The following is a 14,331-nucleotide window of genomic DNA, read 5'->3' as shown; positions in this document are numbered from 1 at the left end:
ATGTGAGCTGATTTGGTCGATTTGACTGAAAACAGAAGGCAAATGGTGCCTGCTGTCTCATGGGTGGAGTAATGTGACTTGTGTAATCAAGTGACCACCTGTGCTTATGAATTCAAAGTGCAGATATGTACGCAATATTTACTTTAAACGATCCATTCTGGGCCTCATTTTAGCAATGTCGTTAAAAGGAGGTTAAAAACTTTAAGTGTATGAATTTTCCCACTGATTTTCAAGAGTATGGATTATGCAACTTGTTTGAGAAAGGTTCTTCTCCCAGCAAATTCTTGAACGCAAACGAGATGAGAACAAAACTAAACTAAAAGTGCGAAACAAATACGCACCATGTGCTTTGTGCAGTATTTGCCGAGTTCTACTTACTTTTTGTGAAGCCAGGTACTCCATGCCTCTCGCCAACTGGTATGTGCATGACACTAAGTCCTTGAATGTCATCTGCTCTTCTGGTACCCTGTTAATATCAAACGAATACTCCATCCCCGGGGGCCGGCGTGCTCGCAGGTACTCACGCAGGTTTCCTTTGGAAGCATATTCTACTATCACGTACAATGGACCTTTGGATAAACAGAACCGTGTGAAAACTGGAGTAAGGTCGAAGGGTAAAATGGAAGCTTTTAGCTTTCTATAAGAAATGAACTAAATTAATAAATGTTTAACTGTGAAATCAGTAAGCACAACTTGAAAGAAAAGGAGGTCCGGACCTGGCGAAGCGACTGGCCCAAAGCTCCGCAGCAGGATAGTGGCAGAGCTGGAAGTACCTAAACCCAGACCCGGTGCCTATTCCTTCCAGACCATGCCATGTACTGAAAAGCAAGCATTCTCAATCAAAAAAATGCTGTGAGATCTCAAACAAGGGGAAAGTACTTAAGATTTTTTTAATTTCTAGAGTTTTATGCCACTCTGCATTACTTTACATGACATAACTAGCTTTTAATAAAAACACTGTGGCCTTTAGAGAGTAAAAGTGCTCATTTCAAATTCATGGGATACAAGTTCCACTAAAGCAGAACTGACAATTCGAACAACAGGCGTGGGTAAAGCCCCTGTAAAATGTCTTTTTTTTTTTTTTCCTACAGCAAGGGATTAGAGAGTTTTCCTATGATATAGTACCTTTTCTCATATTAAAGCTGCAAGTATAATGAGAGACAGAAGTTAAAATATTGCTGCTAAGCTAGGGAAATATCTAAAAATCCCACCACGGCATGACTGCTTCCTTAAAAACTCTTGAAAAATTATGATTAATGAGACTTTTGCAGACCTGTTGGAAAGTCCTGAATTACATTCTTTGCTCTACTCACCATCCTGGGTACAGGCTCCAAGGAGATTGATGATATTTTTATGCTTTCCAATCATCTTCATCATCTCCATCTCTGACACCAGGTCAGACAGATCTTTTTCTGTAGCATCATCTGTACAAGACACAGGTTCAGTTCATATTTTCTAGCATGCCAGCCTGAACGTCACTAAGGCTCACCACTTGGTGTAAAATGTGTGCTTCAAAATGCAGAATACAGGATTTGTTTTCCAGTATACACTATACATTATACGAAGTCATGTGTTATGTCCTAACAAAAAATAGTCTCAATCTCTTTCATGGACTGACCATTTCTTCAGTGTTATATGATCAGAGGCGACACAGTAATATCACATAAAAATGCTGTCCTTAGCTGTCAAACCTCCAATAACTATGCCTTTCCTGCAAACTAACCTTACAATTAAATTCAAAATAAATAGGCACCAACCACCTGGACTGAATGGGCTAGGACCTACACATGGACAGCCTCTGCCGTGAACTAAACTAAAAGCAGAGACCCACACGATGCTAATACATCTCCTGGCTCCTAAATACTCACTGCTCAAGATAAACAGGCTGTCAAGGGCGCAGATTTACACCCCAAACTGCTGAAGGCTGAGGTCAGCTATGTGCTCTTTGACCCCCGCCATGATGACAGAGTTCAGATGCCATAAAAGAAACTTTTCGTGGATGAGAACTGCCATATCACCCATTCTGATCCCTAATCACCCAATTTTCTTACCTTTCAACATCTTCACTGCCACAGTCACTGCTTCTTTTAGCCTGTCTTTGTCAATCCCCACCGCTTCGGCCATGACAACTTGCCCAAAGCAACCTTCTCCCAGGGGTTTACCCAGCGTCAGCCTAGAGGTGTAAACAGGAGATTAACACACAGCATCTGGTGAAGGGATGCAGCCAGTGGCATTCCAGGGCTAAATATAAAAAGCTTTCAACAACTTGCTATAGCACGAAGCATTTCTCACATGGAACTAACGAGACTCTGGGTGCGCATCAGTTTTCACGCACGCTGCAGTATGTTCTCTTAGGGACAATATAGCGAGCATCTCCTACGGGCAGATGAGTTGCTAAATCCAGCTTTTAAACTCTCCCTCTCCTTGTAATAAGAAGCTGTACTCGATGGCTAGCAGCGAGACACAGCGTGGAAGGGCAGAGCTTTCAAAAAGCATTAGACCACGGCTGAAATTCAGGAGCAGCCAGCAACACGCAAGCTTCTCCTGTCATTGTAACAGGGCCAGTCATCTTCTTTTTCACGTTGACAACAAGGAGATGAAAGAAAAGTTTCTTTGTGTGTGTGCTGCCATGTGGCCGCTTTCAGGCAGCTGATGATTTGTGTGGTAAAGGGTGGTATTAAGAGCAGGGGGATGTTTTAAATATTACATTAACTCTTGTGATACAACGGCACGGTGCAAACTGAAAAGAAAATCAAACGTTCTCAGGCAGATCAATTTTAGCTCAAAATTCATATTCTTGCTTTCTGTTTGGGGACGCGGGCCATGAGCGTTTGCCTAGTGGTCTCTTGTGCCGAAGGGATTTGAAGGGACAGGAACAGCAGGTCAGTAGACACCATGCTCGGGCGCAGCTGCGGGTAATTACGGCACCCATTTCTCTTCCTTGTGGCCGACGAGGTGGCCAGACAGCCGCCTTCTTGCGGGAGAGAGAAGGGAGGACGAAGGCGAGGGAAGGGAAAAGAGGCCGGCGACAAGCGCGCGGCGAAGGCTGGGGAGGGGCTGCCGCCGCGAGAGCCCGGGTAAAGGCGCCCGCGGTGCTCGCGCGCCGCGGAGGGCTGCCAGGAGCCGCCGCCGCTCCGCTCCGCTGCTGCGGGTCCCGGTGCGGCTCACGCAGAGGCGAGGCTCTCCCTGCCCGGCCGCGCGAGCGCCGGCACAGAGGCGGCACCTCCGCGGGACAAAGCGCTTGGCAGACCTGAGCATCCCCTACGAGCCCCCTTCTCCCCAGCCTCCCCGCCCACAGCGAGACCGCTCTTCTGACATCCTCGCGCGCTCCCCCAGCGCTTTGATCCTTTAAGGGGCGAGACGGGACGCTTTATTTACCCGCAGCTGGGTCTAGCACAGAGGCTGTTTCTTGGCTGCGAGCTCTTTGCTGCCACAAATGTCATGCGTGAGGGTAACAGAAGATGCCTCCTGTCTGCAGCACCCGGGCTCTGCTCAGAGAGCGGGAAGCAGAGACTGGGGGAAGCTGAAACTCAATTATAATCACAGTATCAACGTAAGAAACCTTTTAAAAAGAGCAGTCACTAACAGGGCTATGCAAAATGCATTTTGTGGCACATATACCCGGTTGCAAAACCTGCTCAGCTGTAACATACAGACACAGAGATATCGATTTCAACTTTAGGAGGATAAAGAGATAAAATAAAAAAGAAACTTCAAAGCCTCTGGACAAAATCTTTTTGGTTCCAGTGTAAGCGCTTAAGGGCCACATTCAGGCTCCGTAACTCACAGAAATGATCATCTAACTCCAGAAGCAGTGCCACGGCAGAAATCAGGGAGGGTGCTCAGCAGGTTTGACGCTGCTAATGTTATCCAGTGTCGGTGCCAGATTCAGATAAGCATTCTCATAACTGAGTTCTTAAGGTCTTGGCTTTCCATGGTCAAAGGCAGGATTCGCAGATATGACATACTTAGGGACTTGTTCTTAAAAGCATGGACTGTCAGACCGTCAACAGAAGAGTGCTAGAACAGGGCTAAGTGGTTTGAAAATCCCGCTTATCTGCTCAGGCACGAGACAGAAGTGAGAGGTGGCTCCTCCCGAGGACAGCCTGCAGACTCCTTGTCAAATGCAGCCTTTGCCTCAGTGAGAATTCCTCAAGCTGTTTTGGACTGGTTTCTAAAGCAAACGCGAGTTTAAAAAGGTGCGAAGACTGAAGGGCAGCGTATGCTATGCTGAGGTCATCCTGCATTTTCTCCAGAACTAAAATTGAATTTAGGATCTTGGCAGAGAACAAACATTTGCATTGGAAACTGGTTAATTTATGTGCTATTGCCCTGCTAGGACTAAAGTAACAAACCCCTCATTGTGTGCCTCCTGCCCCCCAACCTAATAAACTGCCTCTAAATAGCCTCCTTTCATTGCAAATCTGCTCCACCTACATTTGTGCCGAATGCTGGTTTTAAATGGTTAGCACTCTAAAATTTTCCGCATTTAGTGTATCCCCCCAGGGTGTGGGCTGACAGAAGTACATATACAGGCCCCCACTGTTGACTAGAATACTGCAGGTGGCAATTACAGCATTTTGCACCAGTTTTCAGCTACATCATTAAAATAATTTCCAGAACAGTTGTCAGAAGGTTCAAAATTACAGCTCTTCTATCCAAAAGTTACAACGCCGAACTTTGCAGGAAAACTGATAATAATAAAAGGTGTTGTTTTCTCAAAGCCACCTAAAGACTCCTTAAAATTAGTACTAACTTTAATACATAATCACAGTTCTACCTGTGTTAATATTATTTCTCTTTTACATGTCTTTTTTATATTAAGAAATATGGTTACAGCTTTAATTAGATTATTCAGCAGCTCATTTCGCATGTTAGTCAACAGACTTTGAAGAAAATATTATGTAGCCATATGAATTTGCATATATCAAGATTCAGTATGCTCTGCTTTGAAACCTAATACTTTTAAGCCAGAGAAGTTCTATACATATGTACACAATATGCAAAATGTCCCACTAAATCGAAACCCATCATCTGCATTAATACAGGCTACTACAACACCAACACAAAATCCTACCCAGAAGGTCCTGACAGAAAGAAAAGATTGTCTAATGCCATATTCTAGACCTTCTCTGTCTCCTACATGATATTTTATTACCTATTTTATAAATATTCAACAATTAAGTTTAATATTTCAACTGAGACACATGGTTTAATGTATGGAGGTATTGCTTGGAGAAATCTCAACTGTCTTTCAACAATGCTTGTATGTGGACATCTCTCCCAGCCTAAGTCATACATATTTTGAAACAACATTTCAGATTCAATCCTTTCATAACAGAGGAGTTACATTTCAGCAGGGTATCTGAAAACCCACCAGAAATCTGAAAATAAAATCAGAACGACAAGCAGAGAAAATTCAGCTTCTATTTAAAAAAAGACTGGTTTCAGATAATTGAATTGGATCTTGATCTTCAGAGGAGGTTCAGGTAATTGAGATTTTCTTTTAACTAAAAAAAACCCTGGGAGACATTGGGAAAGACATTTCCTCTCATACTGCATCATGTTTTTCAGACATGTGTAGGTAGTGTTAAAAGAAACAGGCTACATACTTATCTCTTGGAAACTCCCATTTTGGGTCTTCTGGCAATTCATATTCTGAGACTCCTGCCAGCATGGGGGCATCGGCAGTAGAGGAGAGGCGAGTAGTTATCCTCACCAGAGGTGTGTTGGAATTCATGGAGGAGCTTGAGTCGGCTGACACCTGTTGTTGCAATACAAGATGCAAAAGGAAAAAAAAAAAAAAAAAAAAAGCAGAGATGTAATCTTGACCCAATAGCTGAAAAACAGCAGTACCTGATAACCAAGCCAGCTCAGAACAGTGGTGTTAGGAAAAAGTGGCTGAACCTACAGCCTTGTCCCTAGTGCGCTATTCTCACACGTCTACTCTCCCTTGTAAGCACAGTAATCCCTCTAATTGCTGCCAAGGCTATAAGCCTGTCCCATAGGTTGAAAACCCTATAAGTTTTTAATACATTCACTCAGAAGATAAATAATATTTTCTCTCTTTTTGTTTATCAAATTAATATTTTTTACTCAGCTGAGAGTATTTACATCGCCACCCTCAGATACGTAAGTGGGCAGCTTATACCGTGAGCAGAGGTTACCATTAAGCTTTCTTCTTCCACTCACTTCTAGTTGTTCATGTCACCATTTCTTTTCCCAAATCAGCACACAATTTACTATTTTTTGGTGTTATGAGTAAATTGAAATTTTGAATTTTTAATTGAAAAATGGTATTTTAGCAAGGGCTCACGTATTTTTCATCAGTGCCAATGATCAAGGTTACATGCATGTCACTGTGTAGGAAATGTTGGATTCTCTCACTCTGGGTCCTACACTTGGGTCACAACAGCCCCATGCAACGCTACAGGTCTGGGGAAGAGTGGCTGGAAAGCTGCCTGGCAGAAAAGGACCTGGGGGTGTTGGCCGACAGCGGCTGAACGTGAGCCGGCAGTGTGCCCAGGTGGCCAAGGCGGCCAACAGCATCCTGGCTTGTGTCAGGAATAGTGTGGCCAGCAGGAGCAGGGAGGTGATCGTCCCCCTGTACTCGGCACTGGTGAGGCCGCACCTGGAATACTGTGTTCGGTTTTGGGACCCTTACTACAACAAAGACCTTGAGGTGCTGGAGTGTGTCCAGAGAAGGGCAACAAAGCTGGTGAAGGGTCTGGAGCACAGGGCTGATGGGGAGCGGCTGAGGGAACTGGGGTTGTTTAGTCTGGAGAAGAGGAGGCTGAGGGGAGACCTTATTGCTCTCTACAACTACCTGAAAGGAGGGGGTAGTGAGGTGGGTGTTGGTCTCTTCTCCCAAGTAACAAGTGATAGGACAAGAGTAAATGGCCTCAGGTTGCACCAGGGGAGGTTTAGATTGGATATTAGGAAAAATTTCTTCACTGAAAGAGTTGTCAAGCACTGGACCAGGCTGCCCAGGCAAGTGGTGGAATCCCCATCCCTGAACGTATTTAAAAGATATGTAGACGTGGTGCTTAGGGACATGGTTTAGTGGTGGACTTGGCAGTGTTAGGTTTATGGTTGGACTTGATGATCTTAAAAAGTCTTTTCCAACCTAAATGATTCCATGATTCTATATTTTCTAAGCATTCAATATTGAAAGCATCAAAAAGTTATCACAGTAATTGGGGGATACTTTTTTCCCAGTTAACTACATTCTTAATTCAAGATTCTGCAGGCATTGTGGAGAAGAGCACCTGGAAATAATTTAATGTCCAATGCTGTGAAATGTAATTCACTTTGGAGTACAATTTCTCATTGGCCTCAACAATATTTTCCTTAGAGCATCAAAAGTACTTAATGATAACTGCTTTGAAAGAGGAGTCCTTCCACATAACAAAACTTGTTTTGGTGTGAATGGTGTATCTTCTGTAAGGCTCTTTCCTCAAACCTGCAAGTAGCAGCCTGCTGTCTGCTGACCTCAGAGTTTCAAGTGAATACAAACACAAAACAAAAATGCTTGTATTGCCAGTTTTCCCCTCTTAAAGGAGGAGTGTGAATCCTCCTTCTCTCTTCAGGCCATGACAGTCTTGGCCAAGCCCAAATCTGGTGGGATGAAAGTTGTTTCGCAAAGCCATCACTAGTACCCCTCCTCACACCAGGCGGCAGGAGATGCTTCTCAGCCAACATTGTTGGGACCCTGCCCAAGCTGGAAGCCTAGAGCACCAGAATACCTACCACTCTTGACCTTCATCCTCATCACTTTGAGTCAACTTTGACACCAGGTTTGCTTATGTAAAATGTCACCAGGCTACAATTTTGTTCCACAGGTCTTATAACTAGATAAAAAAAGCAATTATAAGCAAACAGATCCTAACAGCATTAAAGTGCAAATCCGTGACACACAGTGATACAAACACAAAATCCTCCTGTCTCTATTGCACCTGATAATATGAGGGAGCACTAAGTTGGACTTAAGTCCAATTAACAAATACAGTGTCTCAGCCCACGGAATTACTCAAGCTCCTCAGAACAGCGCCAAAAGGCTTTTGCAAGTCATGTTCTTACACAAGGTATTTTGACAAGACAAGGCTAAGGCTCTCAAACAAATTTCTCATCACAACTCTGACCACCTGTTTTGTTTGAGAGGTCTTTTTGCAGGCAGACATCCTCAAACCCATCTCATCAAGTGGGTTTGGCTTCTTGACATGTTTTTCTAAGACCAGAGATGAAGACTGGAAAGAGGTTTCATAAGGAAGAAAGCGTTAAGGATTGCTATCAAAAAATTAACTTTGGTAACCAGTTTTGCAGCTGACAGACCTTTCTTGGTATCAGAAGCTCCAGCTTCTGCATGCAAGATGTGGTGTTTATGAAAAAAGAGAGTGTAACTATAAAGCTACCATTCAAAAAAGAAAGGTGGACCACTTCCCGCCTCGTTCATTCCACCATCATTAATGTTAATATTTACTTTCAGCAAATATAAGTACCTGACACATTCCTCTAGGATAATAAGTACGGTGACCACTTGGGATACAAACAGAAAGCTACTATTAAGTCAGACTATATAGCTCTAAATAAATCAGTAAGTGAATACTGAACAGAGTCCTTCAAGAGAGATGTTGCCATGCCCAGTCTACAGAGGGGAACACACCTGCTAGAGTTGCATGGCAAGCCAGCTTGAGAACCAGGGCTGGAATTAGACTTTTGTTTATTTTTTGCTCATTTTCATTATAGTTTAAAAATGATGCTTCATTAAATGAACCAGCTCAGCACTAAGAAATGTGCAAATCTCTACAAACACTGTGGCAACACCTCTGTCCCCCACAACTTTCCCTGAATTTCATTTTTCTGTTATTTCTGGTTTCCATTTTTTCATCTCTCACCACAAACCTACTAATACTCTATGACCACTTCCACCATATTTCCAAAATCCACCCACTATTCTCCAGCGATTCTACCAAGATCTTTATTCAGGTCTTGATTCTTATTTATTTATTTATTAACATTGCCTTTACTTGCTTGCCTTTCTTTGTCATTATAGCCATCGTTTCCATGGGACATCAGGAAGGCATGGAAGTGAAGCTGCAAAATTTAGATGATATGCCTTATATATCAGAAATAGGCCAAAATGTTCTGGGGTCTTCTTTTTTCCATAAATACAACATTTGCCTTAGACACTGTTCAGATCTCTGCAGAGTTTCATCTTTTCACTAGCTCTTACACTCACATTTCAGCCGTCTTAGGATGGTTAAAACCTATAAATGTAAACTTGCAATAAACTGAAATACTCTAGTGGTGCATTTCAAACACAGATGTTAAATAGTAATAATGTGTAGAAAAAACAGATGAAAGACTCTGCCAATTTTCCTTTTAACACAATTACATGTTTACTTCACAAAATAACTGGATGATTGGCCAGAGATGCTGTAGGTAACCAAAGTGCATTAACATGGATAGCAATGATGAGAAATCCAGAGGAACTACTCAGTGTCTGGGAGAAGAAAAATGGACTGCACTCCCAGGGAATATTCTTCTGATTGATTAACTGGAGCAGTACAGTTACAGGAGCTCAAGGGCTATAAAAATCTGCTCCAGGAAAGACGAAGCCAACCCAGGCTGGCCTGTGGTTGAAGATTTTCTGTTTCAAAATGGCCTTTCAACTTTTCTGCAATAGTAAAGAATTAACCTTTGAACTCATCCTTTAAGCATCTTTTTTCATTGCCTTAGAGTGCACTATAAAACAATGAGGAAAACCCTATCTACTCCAAGGTCAGTAGACATGGTCCACTTTAATCTACATGTTTACATTTAAGTAACAGCATATAGAAAGCCTTTTTCCAGCTTGCTACTTTCCCCTTTTCATCTGCAGCACTGCTCTCCGACCCCTTACCAGGCCAGTTCAAGAACCAGTGACATTCCTGCCATGAACCCCACATTTCAGCGTGTGGAGTTGCTTTCAGGTACGTGGATGGTCTTTTCACTTTCAGTTATGCAAAGATTCAAGGTTCATGGGATGCAGGCATAATAGAGGCCATACTGAGTTTTTAGAGCAAGCTTGTAATTGTACTTGGCCAATATACAGACTCCAGGACTGCTTTGGGTCTAGCAGGTGCCACGAAGCAGCAGCTGGACATCTAGTCAAAATGCATGAACTTCTTGGGCAACCACCCAGCTCACCACCAGCAGCTTCTTCGAGATAAAGGAACAAAGCAGAGCCAGGGCAAAGAAGCAAGGAAGGGCACCTGATGTAGGTGAATTAAACATCTTCAAGGTCTACTCACTGTGTTGGTGATGCCTGTTTTCAGTGATGACACTACACTAATGAGGTATTTTGAGTGCTTAATTAAAGCAAGGAAGGCAGAAGTCAGCTTGACTTGAGCAGAACACTGAAGGGACTGCTATGGTATATGTTAACCTCAACAGGAAGGTAGACCTCAACCATAAAATGTTCCTTGTATGCCTCCTTTCTGCTTTTAGGAAGCCAGAACCAAGAAAAGTACCAGCCTCAGACAGATTTTTAGCTCCTTATCTGCACTTCAGAAAAAGCCCACTGTGTCCAAGCCTCATGCACCAATGCATTCTTATATCCCCATTTTAACAACATATTTGTCCTTCGGCCAACGCGCTGTATTTAATCAGCTCTGAGATAATGCTTTACAAGCATTTCTAAGCAGCAGAGCATTTAAAACAAACAAATCTTTGCTGGAATCTTTTAATGCCATGTGGCAAAATCAGCTGTGGAGCAGTGTGTAATTGTCTGTAATTGATTATGAAGGGTGTTTTCCTCCACTGATGATTTATACCATATCCCGAAGCCCAGATCTGTCAGTTCTGGCACTCATGCTGTGAGATTTTAGCAGCCATGCAGTGATTTCCTATAATTGTCAGTCTTTTTGAAGGCTCTGCTATGAAGTTAATTTGGAGTCATATGCATATATGTATATAAAGATAATTAGTAAGTAATACTATTAGCTGTGGATAGAAACAGCCCATCTGAGTGACTGGATCTAGGAAAACATAAGGTTAAATGCACTACATGAAACTGAAGATTCTTAATGTTACGTACTGACATTTAAAACACACGCACCACCCCTTCATGAAAAGCACTCCTTTTGAAACACACAACAACAAAATAACGGATGAGTACTACTAAGCAACTCTATGCTTTCCATACAGAGAAATCAAGGGATAAAGCAAGAAACTAAAATAGATATTAAGGTAAATGCCTTGCAACATACCCTACTGACAGTGGTGTATTAATCTTTGTATTTCAGGGTCTATTCCTTAAAATGAATGATACTTTTACAGCTCAATTATGTGAAATACTATGTTACTTTACTTGTTCCAGATTACTTTTCTTTTTTTCAGGTTCCACCTGCCATCATCATTTTGAATTACCTATTTTGTTTGGTGAGCTTAAGTCTTACTTTAAACCCATCAGTCTTTGCTCATCACAAATGTGCTCACTATATCTTTATGGACGATTAGTATCAACAGCCACAGTAGATATAAATTAATGGGTATGTATTCAAAATACTAAGCATAAGAAATCATTCCTCCCTATTTAAGACACATATATACACCCAAGTTGAGGAGGTCCAAATTTGACAGATTAACTGTGATAGCACTAATGAAATGCTCTAGTGATGACAAACACTTGTACTTGAATTTGACTGGGCAAGTCACAAGAGATGGGACCTTCTATAACCACTATACTTTTTGTCTGTATTAATTATAATCTATTTGTTAAATGAAAAAAAAAATTCTGCAAAACAGATGTGTATCTTATCGAAGGCTACACTTTACCTTTTGGTTCAGTGAACCTGTCACCTAAAGCCTACACTGCAAATCGACTTGTGACGTTCAATCCTACGAATACTTCTTCCCAGTCCCTCGCAAGCTGGTACTTCTGTGCAGAACACGGCTCATACCAACAGAGCACTGCAGCTCTCTGCTTTATATATAAAGAGGAGGAACAGCTTGCTGATTTCCCTGCAAGCAGTTTTTACTTTGAAAACCAAGTACCAGACCCTAGTGAGGGTGAGGATTGTAGGGGGAGGGAACTGATCATGACCCTTCCTATGAATGTGAAAAGAATCGCGTTTTGGCAGGAAAAACGCGCCTGCATGTGGGGAATGATAAAATCCTGTAGTAGCTCAGACTAAATAGTGTACGAGAATCCAGGCCTGCAAACCAAACCATATGTTACTCAGCAAGACTTTTATCCCACTTAGACAAGATGGCATCACAGTTATGCAAATGCCTCTTTGTGAACCAGGATTATTTTCATATCCAGATCCTTAGGGAGTTTGACCCAACAGCAGAGCGCTTTGAAAACAATATCAAGAGTTCCCCAATCTATGGCCTCATTTCTCTGGAATTCCAACAAATCCCATCACCCAGCCCCAGATCTCTGCCCAGCTCACACAGTCTACCTGCCATGAGCATCTCCCCTGCTCGCTCTCACCCATCCTCTCAACAATTCGGCCACTTTTCCTATTCCTCCCACCCACAGCACAGCACAAAGGCAAGGGAGAACCTTCTGTGATCAATAGGTAAATAAAAGTTTAGCAACAAAACCTCACCAGGCGTTACATACAATCCTCTGAAACACAAATAAACCGAAACAAAAAAGTAAGCCTGGCAGTACAACAAAACAAGCAGAGTTGAATAATCCAGAAACACATACCCATTAAATAAAACCCCTCCTGGATTATTTTCTAATTCTTGATTTGTGACAACAATTCTGAAATCCAAAACCAGCTTTAAAACATGCAGAAACTAAACAACTGCTGCAGCCTGAGAGACCAAGAGATGCTAACTGAAAAATTAAGGAATCTTCACTGTTGATGAGCAAGTCTTCAGGGACTGCTCGCCTCATCCTGCCTCTGCAAGCTAATACAAACAATTGGTGAAATGACGAGTGAAATCATCAAAACAGAAATACAGGTTTCTTTTCACGCTTATAGTAGTTATATTTTCCTCTATGAAAATGCAAAAGCAGAGCACCCTTCAATGAGAAGCTCCTGTTAATAAAAAAGTACTCAGGAGAATTAAGAGTAGTGGAATTTTTGCTTAGGGGTTGAAATAAGATTCGCACTTTCAAACATATACTGTTTTTCAAAAAATCATTCCCAATTTTAAAAGCAAAATGCCATTTTTGCTAAGAAAATACAGAAAACCAAAATAAACCGGCAAAACCCTACCCAACAAGCACGTTGTAGGAGAGATTTTTTCCTCTGTGAAAACAATAGCTTTGGAGAAGATCCATATTGCATCATTCAATGATAAATAACTAAACTGAGGGCAGTGGTTGGCACTGCTGTCACATGCAGCGAAATAACACTCTCCCCCCAAGGAACCATTTCCAACTGACACAACTGAGCTCACACCAAACCCCAGGTATTTTGTATGCCGTCAACTTATCTCTGAGTCATTATGATGCTTTTATATTCAGGCAGAAATCTAATAAATGTCTTTTATCTAAGCAGCTCATATGTATCTCTCTCTGGTTAAGTATACAACTTTTGAAAAGCCTTCTTTGTCCAGAAAGCTACACAGATTTTTAGCCACAGAGATGTGTGAGTTGAGCTGAGGGCTTCTCATTGCTCTTTCTGATACACTCAGAGTCACAAGTCCCTCTTCTTCCCTGTGATTTCCAAGCAAATGAGTAAAACCATAAAGTTACAAAAAAACCCAAGAAGTGGCAAAGAAAGTCAGAGAATATAAGAATTAACATTTTCACTCATAAAACAAATCAAATATTTTTCGGATTGTACAAAGTTCATGTCCCCCACCTCAAGATTTTGTGAAATACTGCACTTTACGGGAATATAACTAAGGCATTACTACTCTGTAGTATTTTTAACCAAGGAGATTCAGAAATCGTGAAACAAGGGTTCAGAAAAAAGTAATACTGTTCAAAATCCCAAGACCAAGCTCCACCCTAACTCTGTGTGATCGTGTGTCTCTATTTCAAACACTTACCTACGCTGAAGAACTATTTTTAAGATACATGTATTACTCTGACAGTGATAATATTCTGGACAGGCTGCGAAAACGATCTGCAGAAATTCTGCACAACCCATTCATGGTGCAGCTGGACCCAAACTAAACCTTCAGATCCAAACCCCCTGATCACGGCCTGGATCCAACCCCCGCAGATGGCCCCCATTTCGAATAATGAGGTGAACCACAGCCTCGGATGCCAACACCCCTCCACCTCACAGGGCTGAAACCTGGGGCTGGATTTGGTGGGTTCAGAGGTCTATCCTGAAGACCTACTGCGAGAAAATCAAAACATATTAAACGCCAGCTTCA

General features: G+C 42.1%; 1 protein-coding gene across 6 annotated transcripts in view; it reads right to left on the bottom strand.

Annotated features, from left to right (window-relative positions):
- The window catches only part of FGFR2 (fibroblast growth factor receptor 2), an 82,106-nt gene that overhangs the window by 11,809 nt on the left and 55,966 nt on the right, over window positions 1-14,331 (bottom strand). For all 6 annotated transcript variants that reach the window (XM_075717796.1, XM_075717791.1, XM_075717795.1 and 3 more), the window contains 4 exons: window positions 5,613-5,764; window positions 2,052-2,173; window positions 1,314-1,424; window positions 379-569 (listed from right to left, as the gene is read on the bottom strand). In XM_075717796.1, coding sequence (XP_075573911.1) covers window positions 379-569; window positions 1,314-1,424; window positions 2,052-2,173; window positions 5,613-5,764 — 576 coding nt within the window. The remainder of the gene's footprint in view (window positions 1-378; window positions 570-1,313; window positions 1,425-2,051; window positions 2,174-5,612; window positions 5,765-14,331) is intronic.

This window comes from Pelecanus crispus, chromosome 10 (assembly GCF_030463565.1).
Source record: "Pelecanus crispus isolate bPelCri1 chromosome 10, bPelCri1.pri, whole genome shotgun sequence".
Lineage (NCBI taxonomy): Eukaryota > Metazoa > Chordata > Aves > Pelecaniformes > Pelecanidae > Pelecanus > Pelecanus crispus.
The sequence above is the reverse complement of the archived record's forward strand: the minus strand, read 5'-3'. Positions and strand labels throughout refer to the sequence as shown.